General features: G+C 36.2%; 3 protein-coding genes across 5 annotated transcripts; 1 reads left to right on the top strand and 2 right to left on the bottom strand.

Moving 5' to 3' along the window:
* The first annotated feature begins 645 nt into the window (after positions 1-645).
* Positions 646-15816, top strand: LOC107789285 (protein REDUCED CHLOROPLAST COVERAGE 1). Of its 3 annotated transcripts, XM_016611059.2 has the most exons (26): positions 649-773; positions 889-985; positions 1231-1323; positions 1437-1498; positions 2121-2213; positions 2303-2375; positions 2516-2863; positions 2984-3051; positions 3170-3301; positions 3406-3447; positions 3586-4110; positions 4217-4374; positions 5159-5678; positions 5763-5825; positions 5939-6040; positions 6503-6820; positions 7355-7447; positions 7569-7670; positions 7918-8022; positions 8153-8286; positions 9589-9772; positions 10881-11012; positions 11404-11516; positions 12074-12161; positions 12732-15076; positions 15503-15816. In XM_016611059.2, the coding sequence occupies exons 3-25, from the start codon at positions 1260-1262 to the stop codon at positions 14907-14909; spliced, it is 5697 nt and encodes a 1898-aa protein (XP_016466545.2). In that variant the 5' UTR covers positions 649-773; positions 889-985; positions 1231-1259; the 3' UTR covers positions 14910-15076; positions 15503-15816. The 3 variants fall into 3 exon arrangements, with proteins under 3 accessions (XP_016466544.2, XP_016466545.2, XP_016466546.2); XM_016611058.2 differs by having other exon boundaries at positions 646-985; XM_016611060.2 differs by lacking the exon at positions 889-985 and having other exon boundaries at positions 656-888.
* A 213-nt stretch (positions 15817-16029) lies between these two features.
* On the bottom strand, positions 16030-19135 carry LOC107789283 (cytochrome b561 and DOMON domain-containing protein At3g61750). Its single transcript, XM_075217829.1, is given in 4 exon segments — positions 16030-16663; positions 16915-17207; positions 17584-17980; positions 18796-19135. Coding segments are annotated over 4 exon segments (1167 nt in total). The 5' UTR covers positions 19000-19135; the 3' UTR covers positions 16030-16390.
* Positions 19136-21781: 2646 nt separating this feature from the next.
* LOC107789284 (uncharacterized) lies at positions 21782-24228 on the bottom strand. The gene is made up of 2 exons (XM_016611057.2): positions 23965-24228; positions 21782-22911 (listed from the first exon to the last, which is right to left on the bottom strand). Exons 1-2 carry the CDS (start codon positions 24016-24018, stop codon positions 22204-22206), a joined length of 762 nt encoding a protein of 253 aa, XP_016466543.1. The 5' UTR covers positions 24019-24228; the 3' UTR covers positions 21782-22203.
* Between the last annotated feature and the right edge of the window lie 486 nt (positions 24229-24714).

Below are 24714 nucleotides of genomic sequence, written 5' to 3'. Positions count from 1 at the left end.
TTAGGATATACTTCTTAAAAATTCCTATTACTAATATAATTCAAAAACGTATTATAATGTCCTATTACTAATTTAATTTGAGAACGTATTATATTTTTCCAATTCATTTTAAAAAAAAAGGAGAGCCTATATTATTAAAAAAGCATAAATACAATATTAATATACCAAACTAGCCCTAAAATATTAAGCGGAAGAAGTCATAGGGAATATATATGTATGTATGTAACTTAATTGCTACACTTTTTGGTATCCTGCTGTCTAAACTCTAACATAATTTTATACCGTGTCAATTTGATTTTAATTTTAGTGGTTTATTGGCAACGGAAATTAAGTTATGGTCTATTCTGGTATTGTGGTTTATTTTGATTAGCGTCTATTTTGCCAAAGTTTAAATTAAGTTAATTAAGAGATGGTTGTGTTGTGTTTAAATTAAGTTAATAATGAGATGGCATGAGAAATCACACAAGTCAAGATGAATAACCAAGTGGTCCACGCCTTTCTTCTCTCTCTCTCTCTGTCTCTGCTATCTCTAAAAATTTGCAGCTAGCAAGTTGTATTTAATAGAAATTTATGTAAATAAAATCTACAGAAACTGCCATAATGTCACTATAATTCTGAATGTTAAATCTCAACCCTTCCTTCCTTATCACACACTCTCATCTCTCTCTATATCCCCCACACAATTTCTCCCTTCCTTCTTCCTCTCTTTTACTTTCTTTTTCTCTTGCCCCTGGTTGAGTATTCATTTTCCAATTTCAAAAACCTTCTCAAAAGTACTGTTCCTTATCCTTTCCTCTTTTAGTTTAAACCCCTCTTATCAAATTCCCATAGTAATCATATTATTGATAAATACTTCATATCAATACTTATACGACACATTTATAGCAGGTGTGGTATACTATACTTCATTTCATAGTTACTGAATGAAGCATTAAATACCCTTTTCTTGTTTAAGAACTTGTCGAAACTTCAGCATTTGTAGCAGGTAATTCTCAGAATTATGTCCCTTTTCTCGTGAAGCATGACATTGACAACCGAAATTATGTCGCGAATTCTATCCACACAAGGAAAAAATACTCTGTTTATTCTCAGTATCTTGCTTGTATTTCCTTATTTTGTTTCTTTGAATAAATTCTTTTTAAGGAGTGTGCTACTGCCACCTCCAGCAGGTACAGTTATAATCCAAAGAAAGGACTATATTTAATTCGTTAATTGGATTTAATTATATAGGTACATTTAAAGAATCTGAAACTTTGAAAATGGCACCAAACAAGAATGGTCGTGGCAAGACGAAGGGAGACAAGAAGAAGAAGGAAGAGAAGGGTATTCTTTAACAATCTGAATTTGCTCGTTTAATGCATTTTAAAAATAAGATTTAAATGTCAATGATTTTTTATTGCTTACTGATGATATTTTTCTTTTTTGCTGCTCATCAGTTCTTCCAGTTGTAATGGATATCATGATAAACCTTCCGGACGAGACTCAAGTTATTTTAAAGGTTTGTCATTTATGAAACAAAATTATTGGTCGATATTGCTTATGAAATACAAGGCCAGTGTCATTAGTTTGTTTAAAACATAGGTCCTTTTTTTTTTCTTTCCAAATATACAAGTTCAACCTAGTTTGTTGCTTTTTCAAGGAAGCAGAGTTCTTCTACTACTTTTCAAATAGTCGGTTAACCATCTCAACTCTCAAGATTTCATTGGTTACTTGCATAAGCACAACTCTTTAAACTCTTTTCTAATTTTGATATCTATTACTAGTAGTTTTGAAAATTGAATGGTCAATAAGCAAATCCACTAGAAGTCGTAGAAATAAAATTCATATGGTCGACAAAAAAATTTGAGAGGCCGTAAAAACAAGAGTCATATATGAGTTTCGTCATATCAACGTGCACGCAATATATACTATTTAATGATAATAAAATATTTTGTGAATGTGACATATATTAAAATTCATGAAGTGACATGGATAAGGTGAGTTCAACATTTATTTATTTTTTGTTAATAATTCACTTAGCATTAATTTATCTAGGAAAAATATTGCTACACGTTTATTAATATAATAAAATATCCTCAACTATCTTAAATTATTTAAACGTTTTTTTTTTGTTTGAGCAGGGAATATCTACGGATAGGATTATTGATGTTCGTCGATTACTATCAGTGAACACAACAACTTGTAATATCACCAATTTCTCCCTATCTCATGAGGTAAATAAAGGGCATTACTAGAGCTGTCATATTTTCTTATCTTTTTTATAGGAGGAGCATTTGATTTTTACTGTTATCCCACTTAACAGATAAGAGGCCCACGTTTAAAAGATACAGTGGACGTTTCCGCACTGAAGCCCTGCCTCCTGAATCTTGTCGAAGGTAAAAAAACATTTAAGAATTCACGACGTCGTATAGGATATTTCTATTTTAGGAAGTAGTCCTGGGTCCATCAAGGTCTTGAAATTTTCAAATCCCGATTTAACCCTCAAACATTTTTATTTTTCCTTTTTTTGACACAGAGGATTACGATGAAGAAAGCGCCACAGCGCACGTTAGAAGGCTGCTGGATATCGTTGCTTGTACGACGAGTTTTGGGCCGTCGGGAAGTAGTGGCAAAGAGTTGAAAAGTGAGACTAGCAAGAATGCGCGGGGTGCGCAGGATAACAAGAGCGCCAAAAAGTCCAACAAGGTTCGGGCAAATGATAAGCTACCGTCCCCGCCACAATCGCCGACGCCGACGCCAGCTCAGCAGCTGGGTAAAGATGCGGCGGCAGTGGACGTAGAGGGAGAAATGAGCAATACGTGCCCTAAGATTGGAAGCTTCTATGAGTTCTTCTCGCTTTCTCATCTCACGCCCCCTCTTCAGTGTAATGCTATTTTTTTTTTTTAATTCAGGCACCGATTTTCTTGAAGTCCTTTTTACTCAATTAAAGCTAGAAAACAAGTGGATTAATTCACAATTTCTTATAATTGCGTAATTTTTGCAGTCATAAGAAGGGCAACTAGACAGCAAGATGATGAAGTTTTGCCAGATGATCATCTTTTCTCTCTTGAAGTAAGGCTATTTGAAACAAGCTTCATTATTCCTTAGTCTAATGATTTCAGTCATGTGACTTTCAGATATCATCTAATCATAAAATAACATATTAATGGGCATCTGTCATTGTTTATAGGTGAAACTTTGTAATGGGAAGCTGGTTATCATTGAAGCTTGCAGAAAAGGATTTTACAACTTTGGAAAGCAGGGGATTCTTTGTCACAATCTTGTTGATTTGTTGAGACAACTCAGTAGAGCATTTGACAATGTGGGCATATTCTCTAACTTTAAATTCAGCCATGCTAGTTTTTGTTTTTTTGTTTGCAAGGATATATAGTTATTGAAATTGACATTGCTCATCCTTCTTTTCAGGCTTACGATGATCTCATGAAAGCATTCTTAGAACGTAATAAGGTGCAGTCAGATGATTTCCCTGACATGTTTCATCACCTTAAGTTTTCTAAAACTGATTACACGTAGTGAATGTTTTCTTCATTCGTTTAAGATTCTCATGTATCCAAGGGTGTAAACTGTTTTTCTTCTTCAATACAGTTTGGGAATCTTCCGTACGGTTTCAGAGCCAACACATGGCTTATACCACCTGTGGGAGCACAGTTGCCATCTATCTTCCCACCTCTACCTGTGGAGGACGAAAAATGGGGAGCAAATGGAGGTGGTCTAGGTCGAGATGGAAAATCTGATTTGTTACCTTATGCCAATGAATTTTTGAATGTTGCATCCATGCCTTGTAAGACAACAGAGGAGAGGCAGATCCGAGACAGGAAGGCTTTTCTTCTTCATAGTTTATTTGTTGATGTCGCCATTTTTCGAGCTATTTCAGCTGTAAAGCATGTCATGGAGAATGTCAAACCAGCTCATTGTGATTCGAATGGAGAAATCATTTTTAATGAGACAGTTGGGGACTTGAGCGTGTTTGTTACCAAAGATGCCTCAAATGCTAGTTGCAAAATAGATACCAAAATTGATGGATTTCAAGCAACTGGAATAGCTGTGAAGAATCTGATGGAAAGAAATCTACTGAAGGGGATAACTGCTGATGAAAATACTGCCGCCCATGTAAGAAAATACAAAGAAAAATGATGTAGATCCTAATGTTTTTGTTTTACTCCTGATATAAGAGCATTTGATTGAAAAAAAAAAACTTGCTGCATTTTCAATTCAGGATATTGCTACTTTAGGTGTTTTGAATGTAAGGCATTGTGGTTACATTGCAACTGTAAAAGTTCAAGGAAAAGAAAATGACAAAGTGGACAATCCACTGGAAAGCATGGAACTTCCTGATCAGCCTGATGGTGGTGCAAATGCCCTCAATATCAACAGGTATTACTTGAATTTTCCCACAATAAGCCAATAAGTCATAGTTAATTGGTCTCTTTCTGTTGTGGTTTCGCAAAGCAAACAACAAATATTTTCTTCTTTTTTGACTATTAAAAGGTGAAGATAAGGTTTTATTGAGCTATTGCACAAATACTTCTTTAAGTTAGATAAAGTGGGATTCTCGTTCTAGTTCAGCTTTTAGACACAAAAGTTTGCTGGATGAAGAAATTATTCTGGAGGAGAAGTCTTTAACTAGGAGATTTTTCCAAAATTACATGCAATAAAACAACTGCACTCCGAGACCTTTTTTGCTCTGATGATGTAGTGCTTTAAAATTTCCTGGTCTCCGATCCTTCCTAAACCTTTTCCTGGTCTCCGATCCCTCCTAAACCTTATTGTCCACAGCTTCTATGTGGATTTTAATTGGAATGCTCTTCCAAAGGTAAAAACAATGAAGAAAGTAAAGAGAAACGTTATGCCTCAATTTGGGGTAACTTGATAAAGTTTAATAGCTTTAGCACAATTTTTGACCTTCCACTACAATTATCCATGACATGTACAAACATGATAGTTATGTGCAACATCTCCCAATGCACTACTATTAGGTTGCTCTATTGTCTTGGATTGTTCGAACTTAATAACCTCGTGCTAATCGTTTGTCATTTCTGTGTGATATTCACATCTTACTGGTCCTGTATTTTCAATAGATATTTGCTATTGGACATACCTACTGCATTCGTCTTCTCAACACTTAATTGTCTATTTTTCTTAACATTTTATCTTGCAGTTTACGCTTGCTCCTTCACAAGAAAGTGGATAACAAGGTAGGGCATTCAAAACCTTCAGCAGCTGAAGAGATGACTTGCTATCAGGCATTTGTAAGGAGAATACTAGAACAGAGTCTTACCAAGCTTGAAGAAGAGAAAATAGAAGGTGACTCTTTCATCAGATGGGAACTTGGTGCATGCTGGATACAACACTTGCAAGATCAGAAGAAATCAGAAAAGGACAAAAAAAACCCAGTTGAGAAGACAAAAAATGAGATGAAAGTTGAAGGGCTTGGAATACCTCTTAAGTCACTCAAGAACAAAAAGAAGAACACAGATGGGGCTAACATGGAATCCCAGTCTGAAAGCTTCAAATCTGTCACAAATGATGTAGGAGGGGGATCAGAAAAAGGCATCCCGCAGTCTGGGAATTCTCAGTTTGAGAGTGATACGGATCAAAATCAGCTTGTACTCAAGACATTGTTGTCTGATGCCGGTTTTACTAGGTTAAAAGAGTCGGAGACTGGACTTCACCTTAAGGTAGAAAATTTTCAATATTTATTGACAGATTATTAGAAGGCCTTAATTGGTTTCCGTTTTCTAACCCCTTCCTGCTGTTGATAGTCTTTGGAAGAGCTGATTGATCTGTCACAGAAGTATTACAACGAAGTTGCCCTTCCAAAGCTGGTAATAATTAAATAGTATTGTGTATATATAAACCTATAAAAAAAGTGTATGATAGATATATCAATTTGTGACAAGTGGTCTCTTGGCTGTGTTTCATTTCACATGCATTGCAGGTTGCTGATTTTGGCTCTTTGGAACTCTCACCAGTAGATGGTCGAACTTTAACTGATTTCATGCATACCCGGGGTCTACGTATGCGTTCTCTTGGACACGTAGTAAGTCTTATTGGTCATTTTTCTACTCTGACTGATTTTTCATGTTCTTTTTTTGTTGTGTGTGTGTGTGTCTGGTCTGTCTGTCTGTAGACACAAACACACACATTTGTCTACTTTATCTTCAATTTCTCTGTCTTCTAGTCTAGTAACTTCCTTTCTCCAAGTCATAATACTTTTTTTTGTTGATGAAGTATCTCCAAGTCATAATACTTTTTTACCTGGGAACATTCAATTGTATTATAATAAAATATGAATGTTGGAATTTTGTTAGAACTATCAAAAGTTCTTAAAATTATCTGAAAGTTGCTTTTCACATTCTTTATCTCTTTCTTAGTGCCTTTGCATTGATCTGGCTGGAGATGATGGTAAATCCCATGTGCAGCTGTAAAACAATATTAGGTAGATTTTTATCTCATTAAGCTGCGCCTAAATTGATCCTTGCTTCTTTTTTCTCTTGGGCAGGTTAAACTTTCCGAGAAGTTATCACATGTTCAATCTCTTTGTATACACGAGATGATAGTCCGGGCTTTTAAACATATTTTGCAAGCAGTTATTGCATCTGTTGTTGACATTGAGGATATGGCTGCGATAATTGCTGCTGCCTTGAATATGATGCTTGGGGTACCTGTAAATGATGAATCAAATGAGTCTCACGGCGTTGATTCTTTGATCTGGAAATGGCTGGAACTATTTTTGAAGAAGCGATATGAATGGGACGTAGGGAGCCTAAACTACAAAGATGTGAGGAAATTTGCAGTTCTTCGTGGTTTATGCCATAAGGTACTTCAAACTCTTTTTCTGAACAATTAAGAATGGCCTTAGTGTGGGAGTATTGCATGTGTAGTTTTTTGTCCTAGGTTATATTCCTTTTCCACAATTAAAAGTAACATTTCCATTAAATGTTGTTTGTAATTGAATGATGAAAATCTGAATAGTTATCGTTCAGCATACATTATATGTCAAACACTGTGCCTGGTTGCATTTGATGGATTTGGGAGGCTACACAGTTGACTATATCTGACCTTTCTTCTGAGAATGTATTAATTATCAAACACTTGGATTTTCACCATCTTTGAAGTAGGAAAAAATATTTGCTAAGACAGTGATTTGACTAGCCAATTGCAAAGAAGGTATATGAGTTGTTCTGTATGTTGTTTATCTAGTGTCGCTTGTAGGTGCACTAATTTGTTTATTATTTAACATGGGAAAAGATAAAACTCTTATGCAGATAAACCTGAATACTTCGGTGATGGGAATGAATATTGTTACATTATTTTTTCAAACAAGACACTTACGAGAACTTTTTCTGTATAGGTGGGAATTGAACTGGTTCCAAGAGATTATGAAATGAGTTCCCCAAATCCTTTTCAAAAAGTAGACATTGTCAGCCTAGTACCAGTGCATAAGGTGATAATGCAACCCTGTCAACATGCTCGATACTTGGAGATATTATGCCGAATTCTCCTTTGTTCGTACTTGCTAAATGTTTTCTACTTCCCCTTGTATCTTTGTGCCTCCTTTTTTGCAGCAAGCTGCTTGCTCTTCTGCAGATGGTAGGCAGCTTTTGGAATCATCCAAAACAGCTCTAGATAAGGGAAAACTTGAAGATGCTGTCAGCTATGGGACTAAGGTAATTGATTTTTAGATAAAAAAGAGTTGTGTATTACATTTTCCCTTCTTCCGAGTGAAACATTCTATTGTAGAGAAACCAATTTATTTTGGTGGGCTTCACAACTCAATGGCTTCTTAGGTTTTTGCCATCTGTTAGTCTTGGATATACTAGAAAAGATTGGTTTAGAAGAAAAAAATAAGCAAAAGCCCGGTGATACTTTCGTATACCATGTGATCACTGCTGCAATTTTTTGTGGTGCTTTCAGGCTCTTGCTAAGCTGGTTGCAGTATGTGGTCCATACCATCGGATGACAGCTGGAGCTTATAGCCTTCTTGCTGTTGTTCTGTATCACACCGGTGATTTTAATCAGGTATTCTTGAGAAGCTCATCCACATAGATCTCCTTAGTCCTACATTGTTACTTTTCTCTCTGCTTCAACTACTCTGACTCTATCCATATTCAACTGTTAAATGTGTTGATGCTGGTGGTATCCATGACAGGCCACAATCTATCAGCAAAAGGCCTTGGACATAAATGAAAGAGAGTTGGGCCTCGATCACCCAGACACCATGAAAAGTTATGGTGATCTTGCAGTTTTCTATTACCGACTTCAACACACAGAGTTGGCTCTCAAGTATGTTTATTTCTGTTAGATTGCCCAGTACTTAAATTTCATTTATGGTGCAACTATTAAAAAAAGAACAAAAAGAAGAAGAAGAAGAAGAAGAAGAAGAAGAAGAAGAAAGAGGACGAACTATAGAAGTGGATGTGGAGATTCATTATCATATACTAGACTTTTTGCTGTCTTTGAGTTTCTGGCTGTCGTTTTGTCAAGTTAATTGAAAAATATATTAGAGAGTCTAAATTATTGAATATTGGATTGAGACTGGTCTCAATGGAGCAGCATAGATACGAGAATTCATATAGCTGACCCCAACTAGCTTGGGATTGAGGCGTGTTGGTTGTCTTTTTTGGTCGATATCTTTTTGGTTTTCTTTCCTCTTATTGTAGCTAATTAATTTTTTATCAAGTAATAAGATTGGCAAAAACACCCCTGTAATAAGAAGTATACCAAAAAGTAGAAACCTTACAAAAAGATATGGTTTTCTACGAATGACACCCAATCTTCTATACCTACGGGAATCTCGTGGGTGCACCAAGAGGTAATACGGGATGAGAGGCTACTCCTCAAGTGTACAAAACCCTTCTCGATTCCATCAAAATCTCTCTCCCTCTCTCTCTCTCTCTCTACTCTCCATTGCATCGTCTCTTCCATTCTCTAAAGGTCCATGCAAAAAAAACTTCTCTAACTGTGCATGGCATTACCCGTTGAAGACCAAAGCAACACAGTTTTTCCCTACCACAAGCAAGACACGATCCGGCAATGTAAAAAGAGATGATTCTAGTCTTTACCCGAACCTTTGCACATGCTTATTGTTGCTAATTGTTGTGTTGAACTTGTTTAACTGATTGCTTGAATCGTGAGGAAATGTTACATAATGTTAGTGGGGAAGAGGTTTACCAATAGCCGTGCTAGGCACTGAAGTTGATGTAGCCGTGGTACTGAATATTGAATCAAGCTTGTGAAATGCCTATGATAGATTGAAATTTGGGCAAGGAATATGATCTTGAGTGACAGTTCAAATAATAAAGTTTGTGTACCTGGAGTGGTCAAGTTATGAACAATAAAAAAAGAAAAAAAAAGTTGGTCAGATTATGTACAAAATAGACCTAAATAAAAAAGTCCTTATAAAAACACACTAAATCAACATGATGAAAACTTTTACACTCCCAATAATGAAAGATTGTACCACTCATATCTGCTCCTCACTTTGGACATTAACATAGTAATGCTTTAATATTTGTTTTGATTCTTTTCATTTTTATCATGTTGTTATTCCCTCTTTATTGCCAATTTACCATTTCGATTGTTCAGGTATGTAAAACGAGCTCTTTATCTGTTGCATCTCACATGTGGCCCCTCACATCCAAACACTGCGGCGACATATATAAATGTGGCAATGATGGAGGAAGGGCTTGGTAATGTGCATGTTGCCCTCAGATATCTCCATAAAGCTTTGAAGTGTAACCAGAAGTTACTTGGTCCTGACCATATTCAGGTTCCTTTCTTCTTCCGCTGGAGTTTATTGGAGTAGTATTTTGTTTTATTTATCGCATTCACAGTTCCCTCTAGTTCTTTAGGCATGTCAAACTAAAGTGGCTTTATTCAGAACAAAGTGACCTCTTATTTCCTATTCTACGACATGAATATTAAAATAATTGAAAAAAAGGGGTTGGTACGGGATAGTTTCCTTGTCGACGAGTGTACTTGTGTACTTGAGTAGATGTGTTATTGAATTTCATCAACTTTGTACGGTATGCTTATATGACTATAAGAAAAGAAGTAATGCCATTCAAGTGATTGTTTTCGATGCCTATGGCCTGGCTATAGGGCTAAGATGTTCACAAATAAGCTTCAGTGCAGCACCTGCTGGTAGACAATTTCTTTTTTTCTTTGTGATTTATCTGTCACCAGCCATTGACATCAGATAGTCTTAAGATATGCAAGACATTGCTGACTACCACAGTTGCTGAATTATAAGTTCATTCACAGTTCCATCTTTTTTTTTTATTTTCGTTTTAATCGAGTAACTTCAGTGTGATCTTTAACAAATGACTGTACTTAAGGCTTCTTTTGTTTCGGCTTCAAAGTGAGTACTCATTGTTAGCACATCCGGACCCCAGAGTGCGCCAAAGGGAAATAAGGGTTAATCGTGAACCTTCCTAATCTTTTAAGTAAATATGTTTGAGCTGACAATAGGTCCAAATTGCCTCTCCACCATTTTCAGTAGATTGATGCCTTAGAGGCTTAGACTGGGATATTTGAAGCTATGTGATATCTATCAGAAACTCAGAATGTGGTGTGCTACCGTGCTTGTTTATGTTTGTGGTAGTTTAGCTAATAAAACTATACTTACTTTCTTTGGTTCAAGCTTTGATGCATGGTGCTGTATTTTTGAGCTTGATTAAACACGTGGAAGATTGAAACCTTCCAGTTGTTAAACGAACTCCATCAGTATATTGTAATTCTTCAAAACCATGTCTTAGTTTGTTGCAACATAATTAGACACCCTTCATTCTGATTAACCCAGTCAATTATCTTTTTGGGCTCTTGCCTTAGCCTACACCTGTCTGATCTAGTTACCTTTGTGCCTCTGTGATTTCCAGACAGCTGCAAGTTACCATGCTATAGCAATCGCACTCTCTTTGATGGAAGCTTATCCTTTGAGTGTTCAGCATGAGCAAACAACCTTGCAGATACTCCGAGCAAAGCTTGGTCCAGATGATCTTCGCACTCAGGTTAACTTCTGTCTCATGCACATGTACACAATCACTAGGCCCACTCTTTTGCTCTGGAGAGAAGACATGAACAAGTTGCATTTTACTGTCACTGTTACTTTTTTTTTTCTTTTTCCTTGTGAAATTATATTACCTCAAATGAATATCAACCAATGCTTTACACAGACATAATTTCTTCGGGGTAAACTACTAAAATTACAACTCCAGATGTCTATACTAATCAGGTTGTCTTTAAATGGCATGGCATTTCTTTTTTGGTGACTAAGTGATGGATTGAGTGACGATGCTATAGAAATATGATGTAGGCTTCTCTAGTAATTTTATGTCTATTTTGTTTTTACTTCAGCCAAGTATTTTTCATAATTACAAATTGTTCTGATCTTTGCTGAAGGATGCTGCTGCATGGCTTGAGTATTTTGAGTCAAAGGCTTTTGAACAGCAAGAAGCTGCTCGGAACGGAACCAAGAAGCCTGATGCATCAATAGCCAGCAAGGGTCATTTGAGGTATATTGCATGTATTGCTTATTTTTAATTTATTAGTAGACTTAATGAGTAAAACAGACAACCTTAATTTCTGTCCTAGTTCTTATTAGACTGCAAGATATTGTAATCACTGAAGGACTTGAATCATCATTGTCTTCCAGAGCATATGTTTGATATTTCTTTCACCCACTGTCTAGTCCTTTTGCTTTGAAATTAGAGGATGTGTTCACTATGCCTTCATGTGCTGTCTCTTCAATTTATGCTCAAAGGCATCCTGATTATTTTATTGCATCAACGCCTGCAATCCATCTATGTATATTGAGTTTGTTATGACACTCCATTTGGTGTCTCTTTCTTGCTTTAAGATCCTCAATTTTAGGAATATGAATTTTTCTAGGAAGGACAATGTTCAGTGGCTTCCAATGTAAGAGTTTTATGTTTCCCGGGGATCTTGTAATTGCATAAATTTTTATGCACATAGGATTTCACAAAAATGTATTAGTGGATAGCCATACTCTAGAGATCACTTAATAAAATATTTCAGCTTTAATCTTGTGGTGATATACTCTATTACACAGTGTGTCAGATTTGCTCGACTACATCAATCCAAATCCTGATGCCAAAGGAAGAGATGTTGGATCAAAAAGAAAAGGTTTTGTCTCAAAGGTACGTGATGCTTAGAATACCATATCTTTCTTGCTTGTTTATGATTTTCGAATACTTATCAGCATGAATTGGTCTATGGAAATAATCTTGGACGAAGTCGTTCATCTTATGAAAACTTGTTATAAATAAGCAGTAGCAATTATGTTATTTCTGGAAGGTCTACCATCTGTAATACCAGTCTGGAAGAGGAGGAGGGAATGAGTGAACTAGTTTAAAAGAGAACTGGTACTGTTTAGAAGCTATGACATCTCTCTAGGGGAATCCTTTTGTAGTTTTGGGAGATGTATCTGGTTATCAGCTCAAGTTTTTTGTGCTGACTCTATATGTATGACAATGTTACCAATCTAAAAAAGGAAGCTTTGACATCTTTCTGGCACTCTTAAGTTCTGTTTGCCTTTCCTGTTCTTCCCAAGTATGCACTGTAGCTTGAAACTTGAGGCTGACATTGCATATGCCTGATAAACTACTTACCATGCTCTCAAACGAAACGTGCAAACAATGCTCTGTAGATGGTTAAGTGGATCAGCTCCCCTTTTCTTATCCTTCCTCTTTCTCTCATTTTTTTTCCAGGCTTTTATTTCCCAGGTGAAGGGACAATCTGATCAAAGCAATGTTACCTCACCAAACTCTGACACTCCTAAAGATGTCCTAAAAGAAGAGTCAGATGAGGAGAAACAAATTGTTGAAGATCATACTGATCCCCAGATGAATTTGGAACCCGTTGACACAGTAGTTAAATCCCATCACAATGGAGATGAAGAAATTGCTGAGGACAAACCCGTTCATTTGGTGAAGGAAGCTTCAATTGTGAAGCCTGTTGTCCGTGAAGTCTTATCTGAACCTTCTGCTGAAGCAGAAGATGGATGGCAGTCAGTGCAGAGACCAAGGTCAGGTGGTTTCTATGGACGAAGACGAAGGCAGAGGCGGCAAACCATCAGCAAGGTCATTGGTTACCAGAAAAAGGACTCTGTTTCTGAGGTTGATCATGCTAAACTGAAGAATAACTATCAAGCTAGTAAATATTATGTCTTAAAGAAACGGACATCACCAGGAAGTTATGCAGATTATTACATAGCAAAAAATCAATCTCCTGGTACCAAACTTGGTCGAAGAGTCATAAAAGCTGTAACCTACCGTGTCAAGTCTGTGCCATCATCTGTCAGAGATGCTGTTCCTGAGATCTCCACAACTGGAGGAGATTTGTTAGATACTTTGTCAGAGCAGGTCCAAGTTTCTGCAACAAAGGAGGTTGTGTCACTACCAAAGAGAAGCTCGATTGTAAACCTAGGAAAATCTCCTTCCTATAAGGAAGTGGCACTTGCCCCACCAGGTACCATCTCTATGTTGCAGGAGAGAGTTTCTGAAAATGAAGTTCCTGATAATCAAGACGTTCTAAAAGTTGGAGAGGAGAGCAGTGGAGCAGAAGAAAATTCTGAAACAATGAAAAAAGATGCAGAATCCGTAAAGGAAGAGAACATTCAGGATCTTGTTACAGATTCTGCTGATCAAGTACAAAATGAAACACAAGATACTGACAACAAAGAAGAAATTCAACTGAGTGATCTCAAAGGTGGTGAAATTTCAGATGTGATATCTGCAAATGCATCTATTCAACCCAGTCATGTTGATGTTAGTCCAATGGAACAGGGAAGTGTCCAGGCTCATAATGTTCCTACTTCTGATAATTCTCCCAAGGTGGATCTCTGTGAAAAGGACTCATCAAGCAATTTGGATCCTAGCTGTATCTCGAATTTGACCTTGCAAGACATGGATCATCTGAAGGTAACAGCTGCATCATCTCTTACATGTGATGCAAGTCGAGAATTGTCGAGAAAGCTATCCGCATCAGCAGCACCATTCAGTCCCTCCCCAGCCATTGCCCGTGTAGCACCGTTACCTATGAACATTAATCTCCCTTCTCCTCCTGGAACACTACCACCCGTTGGCCCTTGGCCAATGAACATGTCTCTTCATCAAGGACCACCAACTATGTTACCCAATCCAATGTGCTCCTCCCCTCATCACCTGTACCCTTCACCTCCGCACACCCCAAACATGATGCACCCATTGCGCTTTATGTACCCTCCGTATTCTCAACCCCAGACGTTACCTCCAAGTACGTTCCCGATGAGCAGCAGCAATTTCCATCCGAATCATTATGCTTGGCAATGCAATATACCTCCTAATGCATCTGAGTACGTTCCTGCCACAGTTTGGCCTGGCTGCCACCCAGTCGAGTTTTCTATATCACCACCTGTGATTGAGCCATTAACTGACTCAATTTCTGCTGCTAAGGAACCATCTGATAACCCTGAAAGCATTATTTTGGCAACAAGCTTACCAGTAGATCTTAACACTGGGGATGAAGTTAAGGAAGAAGTAAATCTTCCAGCATCAGAGACGGGGGAGAGCTTAGCTGCGGTTGGATCAGAGAAAGAGAGAGCAAGCAGCATTTCAAATTCACATTTTGTTACCTTGTCCAGTAATCAATTAGAAGAGGGTAATGGATCAAATGAGAATGCTGTGCAGAGAAATCCTACGGAGACCGATAAGGAGAAGACCTTCAACATTTTGGTACGGGGCCGGAGGAACCGCAAACAAACTCTAAGAATGCCAATTAGTTTGCTCAAGAGACCATATTCCTCTCAGCCCTTCAAAGCTGTATATAGCAGGGTTATAAGAGAGACTGAGGTTCCCAGGTCTACCAGCTTTGATTCACACGAACATGGCATAGCAACTGCTACTTGAGGCGGTTTTTATGTCTTTTACCAGATAACCCTAGCAGGATGGTCTGTTGAAGCTGAGTATACATATCTGTTGGTCATATACAATGACTGCTGGAATTTATTGCTGCTCTGGTTCTCATGGCTTTGATGTTTGTTGGCTTTCAGACTATGCCACAGATTGACTTAAAGGTTAGTTCTCTCCTTACCAAGGCTATTTTCCTGCTTCCAATTGGGCAAAATAATAATCCTTTGATTAATCGTCCTTTTAACTCTTGGGAAAGTAGAGCTACATCTAGCTTCTTCTGGACCGACCTACCGATGGGTTAACATTAACAGAATAATCTACCTTTGAGATACAGTAGAATTCTAAAAAATTCAGTGAGTACAGTGTTGACATATCAGTAAGTGAATAAGCTAAGGTGTAGTCTCATGTAGCAAATGGTTTCAATCCTATATCCTTCTATAGAAAGACTTGAAGAAATGATCGAAACTGTATGCTGTAACTGCTAATGGGCTATATTTTCAGTTCTTTGATTAAATCTGATATTAATTTTACTCCATGAAGCAACAATGTATGGTTTCTGCTTACACATGTTTTTTTTAATTGATATGCAGGTTCACTTCTCAATATACTTTTTGACGCTAAGGAGTTGTCTTTTTTTTTGTTTGTTTATGCTTCATTCACAGTTTGGTTAGAACATTTTTCGTCTCTTTAGGAGCATAGTGCAATATAAAATTCTTCTTCTCGTTATTTTCTCAGTTGCTAGTGATTATTGGTTTCACTGACTTGTAAATGATACCAAATTTTTCGACTGCTCCAAAAAAGTATATCTGGATCTGATCTAGGGCTGAAAGTTGTACGCAATACATTCGGCTCTAAGTTCAAATCTAACATGATTTGAAATGAATTCTGAGATTTTTGGATTCCATTTGGATTGGGTACAAAGGAAGCTTGCAGAGGCACATTTACTTACTTACAGTATTTAGTAGAATATGTTCATTCCTCCTATAGGCTGGCTGGATATTATTCAGACTAACCATGCACTAGCATTCATTGTAAGACTATTAGGTGTCTAATAACAGCTCTGATGAGCAAAGGGTGAAATACATACTGATTCAATGTCACGATACTAGACTTCTGATCTCCACAAATGAATGTTTGCTAGATTAAAGTTGTCAATACATGTAATCCCTTCAAAAGTACTAAAGAATATGAAATAAAGAAAGGAAAGTTCAGCTAGTCCTTCAGAGGAGACATTTTTAGAAGCACTAGCAAAAGTGTTGAATTTGTTTCAAGGAGGCTTTGGCCCTTAGATGTGCTGAGCCTGCAGAATCCAAACTCATCCACAAAAGTATATTTGGGACGGAATTCTGTACAACAACTGTGAAGAGCGCTCCTAATGGTGAATGAACTTGATGTTTTTTTGGGTGGGGGTGGGGGTGGGGTGGTTTTTACTTGTTCCCCTAGTCTACCTTTTAACAATTATATTCTTTAGATCTTTGCTAGATTGAACTCGTAGGGTAGTTGGGAAGAGTTGGTTCATCCAACTTCTTTAGCCTTAACAACGTTTCCAAGATGATGCATGCCAACATTGTTGAACCGAGAACAAATCCATAGCCTATTTTCCATCCTTCCCCTGCGCCTGCATAATGCATCCCCAATACTATGTTCACAGCTCCAAAGAAGAGAGCAGTCCTGCCCACCCAACCATGATACAGATTCCAGTACTTGCGATACTTGCTGTCTTTATCTGGTCTTACAAAGAATGCCAAAACCTATGTGAATGTAAAATAAAGTGAATGTTAGAGCGGCTTCTATGATCCTAAAATATGGGACCTTTAACATGACACATTTTTCTTTTTAAAAAGAAGGCATCCATTCATTAGAATGAGGATGTTTGTCAATCTTCTCTACTATATTCTGTCCTCCATGTTTAGTGTTCCAGCAGCTAACCCATAGGTTTTAAGCATACAGTCAATTATCAAGTTATGAATATCATTTTTGCTGATTGAGATTAGGGACAAACCTGAAGAATACTAAGCACAAGAATAAGAATGCCTATGCCTTGATGTCCTGGTATATGGGGTTGCAGCCTGTTGTTGAGTTGAACTCCGACAACCACTCCAGCAAGTCCTAATATGAATCCTATGAATTGAGCAGATACATGAAAGTAGTACCATAACGGTTGGCTCCTAAAGTATCTCGCAAAAATTGCTCCAAAGGGAGAGAATAGTCCCCATCCTAATATACCCAACACCCCATGGGTCTTCTTTGAGCTCATGTAGTTAGTAGGTGTATCAGTGGCAGCAAATGAAGTACCTGAGGAGAAAGAGAAAATCATCTCAACTTAATAAGTCTTACATCTAAGCACAAGGTTTATAGAAGGCATGGAGAAACACTGAGAATTGCGCATTGCGAAGGCCATTGCTTTAGTGCACATTTGATTTATTTGTAAATTTTGATACTCTTGTTAATTATTTTAGAAAAAAGGGCAGCCCGGTGCACTAGGCTCCCGCTATGCGCTGGGTCCGGGGAAGGGCCTGACCACAAGGGTCTCTTGTACACAGCCTTATCTTGCATTTCTGTAAGAGGTTGTTTTCACGACTCGAACCCATAACCTCCTGGTCACATGACAACAACTTTACCAGTTACGCCGAGATATACATGATATTTAGAGAGACAGAGATGACCAGACCTGACGAGAAGTCGAATTGTATGGTTGTTTTGTCCTAATGAACAGTGAGATGGTGGTGCTGAGGAGATTTGGTGGAGAAAGCTAGTAAGATTGGTTGAGTTTTTAGAGGAGTTGGATACTTCAATTGGAAGGCCAAGTAAGCTGTGGCACCTTGAACGTAGATGATAGGTGGAACACTTGTCAATGGCAGTTCTCCTTTGTCTGGTATGATTTTTGAGGGAGTGAATCCCTCAACATAATATTGTTTGATTTTTCCTTGACCTGCTGGAGTCACCCATCCAACCATACAGCTAGAATTGATCATCATTCCATCTGGGGAGAACCCCATTCCTATCCATCCGGATGTATAAATGGTTGATAACACAATGGTGATCACATTATCTTTACTCTGAGAGTACTGTAATCAGAAATTAAGTTGAAGTCATTATAATTGCATTATAAGCTATTGATCTCCCTGCAATGCACTAATTGATAGTAGTATCATATATTCCCTCTGTTTTAATTTGTTTGACATCATTTCTCTTTGTTCTGTCTCTAAAAGATTGACAACTATATATGTTTAGCAACTCTTAGCTAGCGTTTAAACATAGTTTTAGTTGAAAATTGAAAAATGAATTTTTGAAGATAAGATGAAAATACTTTTTGAAAGTTGAAATTGTGTTTGGACATGCATTTTGTTTTCAAAATTCACCAAAAAAATAGTTAAAATTTATAAACAAACAGATATTCGAAAGAAAAAAACCTCCCAAATTCTATGGCTAGCTTAATATTTTTTTTTTTTTGGCAATCCACTAGGCAAGCGCCTAGGGCTAGTTTTTTATTAATAAAAGAAAAGAAAAATACAACAATTAGGAAAAGTACAAATAAGGGGGACAATAGCACCGGTATTGTTACCCATATGTCTTGGCTATATAATCACTCCTTTGCGCCTCACATTGCCTTATGATGACAGCCTCATGTAGAGGATTCATGAAGTAGCTGCCGGCAAAGTCTCACGAGGGCATATAATCTCATAGCCGTGTGGATATTTACCTTCTCATTTTGCCTTTTAATTGGACAATCTTCTAGAGGTTGACACGATTTGTGTGGACCCACTAGAAGGTACAATTGGTACTTTAAACAACTTAATTTGATTATGTATTAAAGACTATTCTTGAAAGGCTAATTAATGCATATTAGAGATTTGCATAATTAATGTTAAAGTGAACTTACACGTAGCAGGAAAGAGTTCCAAACAGGTTGACAAACCATATTTTCAAGACCACCATAAGGAGGAGGAAGAAATTCTGCAAGATTAACGCTACAAAGCGCTTTTGCATCTTCATCAATGGCCATAGTTCCCATATTCCCTCTTTGAAAACCAAACAAAATCACAAAGAATATTGACAGCACCAACAATCTTGAGATGCCATCCATTTTCTTTTCTCTTTTTTCCTCCCGAGATTAATCAAAAATTGGAGCAGCCTATATTGTGTAGGCAATGAATGAAGAGATAAGAGGAATTTTGTTGAGGATCAAAGTAGGTAAAGGGTGTTCGTTAGTAAATTGTTTTCTTGGAGTTGAAGGTTTAGAGATTGAAGAAGGTGGTGGGGATGGTGGTTGGAGGTGGCTGGTGATTATCATCATTCTCATCCACCTGAATACTTTAACAAACAACATTGATAGCAATAAAGAGAAAACCTTCGAACTGTCGATCATTACCAAATCTGTAACAGCAGTTAAATTAGCATTTGCTAATTATATTTATGTTTAAGAGGTTTGGTGTATAATAGACGGTGATATTTGCGGTTAGTTGTCCCTCTTCAACATCAAAATTAAAAATGAGAGAGAGATGTAGAGGAATTTTAGGGATGAGGTAAGAAAAATTGTCCTGTGAATATCATGGATAAGATCCAATGCTCACTTCACATGTGGATTACCTCTTTTCCAACCATGTTGAGAAAAGGAAATAAAATTTAAAAATGAAAGAGAAAAGAAAAGGCATCTCTAGGATTGAAAAAAAAAAACAACCTAAATCGTGGAGAAAATATTATTTCCTATGAATTTAAGTGTTCTTTAAAAATTTTATCTCGAGAGATAATTATCATAGAAAAAAAAGAGAGAGAACTAATGTCTAATATTATTCTCGTTGTCGTTGTCATTGGAATATAATTTCAAACAGTATTGTGTTTGACAAAGATCCTAGCTTTGATAGAATATGACTTTATTATAGTGTCTTATGCACAACTAAGCGAAACTGAAGGTTCGCTCATTTTGATCCTTTTTAAACATCTCATCTCATGTGGTTAGAGTCATTAGTAATCATATGGTTCCGTAATCATATAATCTCGATAACTTAAAAATTATATTACGGAGATTTTACTCTAGGGCTTTTTTATTTTATTTTTTTTGTGATCTTGCACTGCCTCATTTGTCTCTTAAACTTAGGGGTATATATGGATCGGGTTGGTTAGGTTTTTATTAAAACCAAACCAAACCAACTAATATCAGTTTGGATTGGTTCGTTTTCATCGAGTTTTTTCGGATTTTTTTGTTAAGTGAATATTATTTCAATCTTACTATAAAGTTATAAATAAAGTTTTGATAAGTGAATATATGTTTAGTAACAGTCAAAAAAATTGACAAACATATGATCTATTAAAATATTCTAATGGGAGAATTTTTTTAGTAACACATGATCACAGATAGTTATTTTTTTAGTCATTTAACAATAATTTTTCGTTAATGTATAATTTCAAGGTTAATCGAATTTAATAATTAAATATAAAAATCAATATGATACTTAAATAATGACATGTTCTATTTAATTTTAAATTATCAAAATACCATTTCAAATTCGAAAAAGATATAAGAAATCTTGACACATGAATATGAAAGAACAAAGAGATGGATGATTGACGCATTTCAATAACACTTGATAAGAAAATGATACAACCCATTATTCAAAGTAAATAAAAGTGAATGCATTACTTCATTGTTCTATTAATATTACATACCATGAGAGGATCCCAAATATTTTTATATATTAAAAAAAAAAAATATAAAGTCTTAAAAGTATATATTTATTTCTCGGTCTGGTTTGAATTTTTTATCCAATACCAAATCAAACCAAACCTAGTGGAAGTTTTTAATCGGTTTGGTTTGACTTTTCGATTTGGTACAATTTGAACACCCCTACCTAAACTAATTATTGCTAAAAATACAATCACATGACGATTAATCTGCTTCTCAAAATCAAAATAAAATGGTTTTAAGAATAATAGAAGTCTTGCCAACGAAAATCGTTGTTAAGCCGGAAAATAATAGAAAAAGTGTACTGTTCCGCAATTTGTATACAACTTTTTTTGATCCTCTGAAGTAAAAACAAAGCTACTAGTCAGTTGCTGCCCAAAAATTACAGAGAAAAACAAATATAAAGAGGACCCCAGCAGCAACTTGAGTTATTTTTCAAATGAAAACTGACGGACTCATTGTTAGACTGGGCCAAGCTCATTTACGCCGAATGGAACAAAAAATGGTGGTTTAATTGGAGCAGCCCATTAGGCGTTGCTGGACTTGGAAAGCACCGGCCCATTATCCTTCCACTGCACAGAACGGGAGCTGTTCGTTGCTCTGTGAAACCAGCCTCACGCGGTCCACCCCACTTTAGGAGTCAAGCAGCCCATGCCTTGGCTTGGGCCACGTGACCCAACTCTATGCTTGGTCAGGGCAGGCCAGATTTGAGCCCACCAAATCCAACCTTTTGGGACAGCCCAGCATTCCACCACATTAATGCCCCCACTTGAGATACAAGCCCACGTCACTGAGCTCGGCGTGCATTGTTTTCTCCTAACTTCTTATAAACCCATGAATATTATTCTTCTACATCGATGTGGGAGCTGTTCATTGCCTTTTTTAAAACAACATTCTCTCAAGTAATTAATGCTAAGAGTCCACCATGTAAATAAAGCAAGTAATACTAGTTCATTACTTTTACCATAAGAGGAGTTAAAAAAATTATCTGGTGAAAATACTAGTTGAGGATTGAAAAATGAAGTCCTCCGACCACTAATTCACTAAAGGAAGCAGGATGTAAGTATAGGGTATGGCTGAGAACTATATATGTCTATTGTTTTAAGAACTTCAAAAAAGTATATTTATACTAATTCTACACCCGTTAATACAAAAAGTTAAAATTGAAAATAATATCACAGCGAAGTGGTATTTCATACACACTAACTTATAATCTTGAATTAGTGTTTGGAGTACATAACAAAGCAACAAGAAACAATTTACAATGCAATCACTACATATCTCCTCCTCCTAATTAGTACAATCAATGCAAGCAACGATTATTTCCACTGCACCTCCCCCTGCTCCTTCTGCACCCACCAAATGCAGCAATGAAACAGGGAAATAGAAAGAAAATAAAAAGAACTCTCAATGTGTCCACAACACTTGACCCCAATTGAGCAACTTCACCTACATTCATATTTCTCCTCTTCATTTGGAAATTTATGCTCCCAACGGATCACATGCCACATTCATTTGAAATCCAGAAACCCACAAATATTCTCATTTCACTTATAGAAATCAAGAAAATCTTCAAAAGAACCATGTAATTAGAATTATTCCAATTAATCAAGGTCCAGATGATTTTGGCATCCTATATATATGTTCTTCCCCACTTTTTTCATCAACCACAAATAGCCATTTACTTTTATCACTACTCTTCTTATTCACTACTTGATGACCATTTTTTTTCTCTCCTCTTATTAAATGAGCATAACATCCTGATTTGCTAATTCTTTCTTTCTTACCAAACTCTGTGCTTTTCCCAATCATAGTAACCTCTAATCCTTTACCAATAGGATGCTGAAGTGATCTTACCTTAGCCTTATTCTCCATTTTCTTCAATTTTCCTCCTACCATCCCTTTTCTCCCTTCTACATTATTTGTAACAACCACTGATCTATTAGGATTAACGTCAAGTTTTTCCATTAACATGTCATAATCATTCGTCTTTCGATCGACTAACGAGAAATCTATGTTCTCGTAATTATGCAAGACCTCAACAGGGTCTCCTGTTTTGAATTCTACCATGTCATTTAGCCCTGTTTCTTGAATTACTTTTTGTGTTTTGTCGAGTTTTGGCTCTGGAATAATGCATACTAATTTGCCTCCTGTTTGTCGAGCTGCTGCTGCTAAGGCCACAGTTGATGGAGATCCTTCGGTTGTGACTTCTACTATTAATTTGGCGCTCATCCCAGCTGCTAAGGCTGATATGAATTCGTTGCACTCTGGTTCTTGTGTTTCACATGAATTGCACATCTGCTTGTGTTTGCTACACTGCAGAAGAATGCATATGGTAAAGGGATAGACAGAATTAGCTCTATATGGATTCAACATAAAAACATATTAGGAATACTTTTTATCGCTATCAATGTTGTTTAACGCAGGTTGTCTCTTGTTTCTCAATGTGTAGTTATATTTTAAATAAATGATATGATTAGTAAAATTTTAGGTCAAGACACAAAATTAATTGCATTCGCTAGCCGAAAATGTATATAATATATATATTTTTTGTATATTACACATATATAAAAAATATGGTATATGTTATCGAATAGTATTATTTTTAGGAACAATTAAAAATATCCATTTTTCAAAATTTTACACCTTAAAACTCACTCTATGTTTACCTTTTGTTTGGTATTCACATATAAAAGAAAGCACCTTAGCTCATTTATATTATTTCATTATAGATAGGGAACATGGTAGCAGAATTGCATGGTGGTCAACAACTACAATCTCCAAGGATATTTTAAGAAATTACAAAACTTTCTCATTAGATTAAGGTCTTTATTATAGTAGATCATATATGCAGTTTATCCTTTTTCTGAGGCTAATCGCGTGCATTTCTCTTCTATGTTACTTAACAAGCTGAGAAGGGTTAACCTAACCCTCACCTATTCAAGGTAATTTATTTTAAAAAAAAAAAAAAAAAAGAGAAATAGGTGTTTACTCAGAACAAATTTTCTTTTTATGACGAAGGTCTGTTCTTTTGCTTATGAGAAAATCTATCTCTCTTAAGACATAGATATATGCTTCTATTTGTTTGCATCATAATCAAGAACACAGTAAAGATAAAAATCTCTCTTTATATCATGAGTAATATGTCAAGCTCGAACCTAAACTATCTGAATTTATATACCACAACAGCATAACAAGCGAACAACAAAAAATCGATCATCTAGGGGATATTAATTATAATGGAGGTGATCATGATGCAATTTATTTATTTATAATGCGCAACATGGTGCTCAAATATGGAAACGGAAAAAGGGAAATAGAAGGAGGAAAACAGCAAGAGACCTCTATATATATATAAGGAAGACTTACCAACTTGAGGGTGTCAAGATATGCATTTGCAGCATATTTTGGGGACCATTCCATTCTTCTAATTAGCGTTTCAATGAGGAAACAAATAAATTAAGAAGAAGCTAATCGCAGGTTTTTAATTTAATCACCTTCTTAATCTTTCTCTAGGAGGTTTTCTCCAATTTTCCTTATTGTAAAAGGACGTTTGCAGTGTATATGTTTTCTTATGCTTTAATTTGTTGTAGAAGAGATATTTAAGGACGCTTATATAACTTGTGCGATATAAGGGTCTTAAAAATTTGTGATAAACGAGGAAAACCCGTAGTTTTAATGCCAATTTACCCACATATTCGGGAATCCCCCTTTGGCCAACTAGATTTTCTGTTTGGCTTATCTTCCGAAATCTATTTATGTTAGGATTAAAATGAGTATTTAAAAAAAAAATGGAATTCGTTTTGAGTGTCAGTGTACATAAATAGTGTATGATTTCTTAATCTTTCAAATAAATACTTGATTGTCAAATTACAGAAATATATATGTAAAAATTAAAATTATTTAAATAGATATACAAGTCTAAATATTTATTATGAGAGACAAATGTGGTATACTAAGAAGGAACAGTTTGACAAATTCAAAATTTTGATAAATGTTATGAATAAAATTCTATTTAGAGTGAATGTCTATTTTGTAGAGAGTTTTACTTTGTGGCTAAGTCATTTTTTCCCTATAAATAAAGGGGTCTTACCCCATTGTAAATGATCCCAATATCAA

The sequence above is a fragment of the Nicotiana tabacum genome, chromosome 7 (genome assembly GCF_000715075.1).
Source record: "Nicotiana tabacum cultivar K326 chromosome 7, ASM71507v2, whole genome shotgun sequence".
In the NCBI taxonomy this organism is placed as follows: domain Eukaryota; kingdom Viridiplantae; phylum Streptophyta; class Magnoliopsida; order Solanales; family Solanaceae; genus Nicotiana; species Nicotiana tabacum.
Note: the sequence above shows the minus strand (reverse complement) of the source record. Positions and strands in the feature narration are given on the sequence as shown.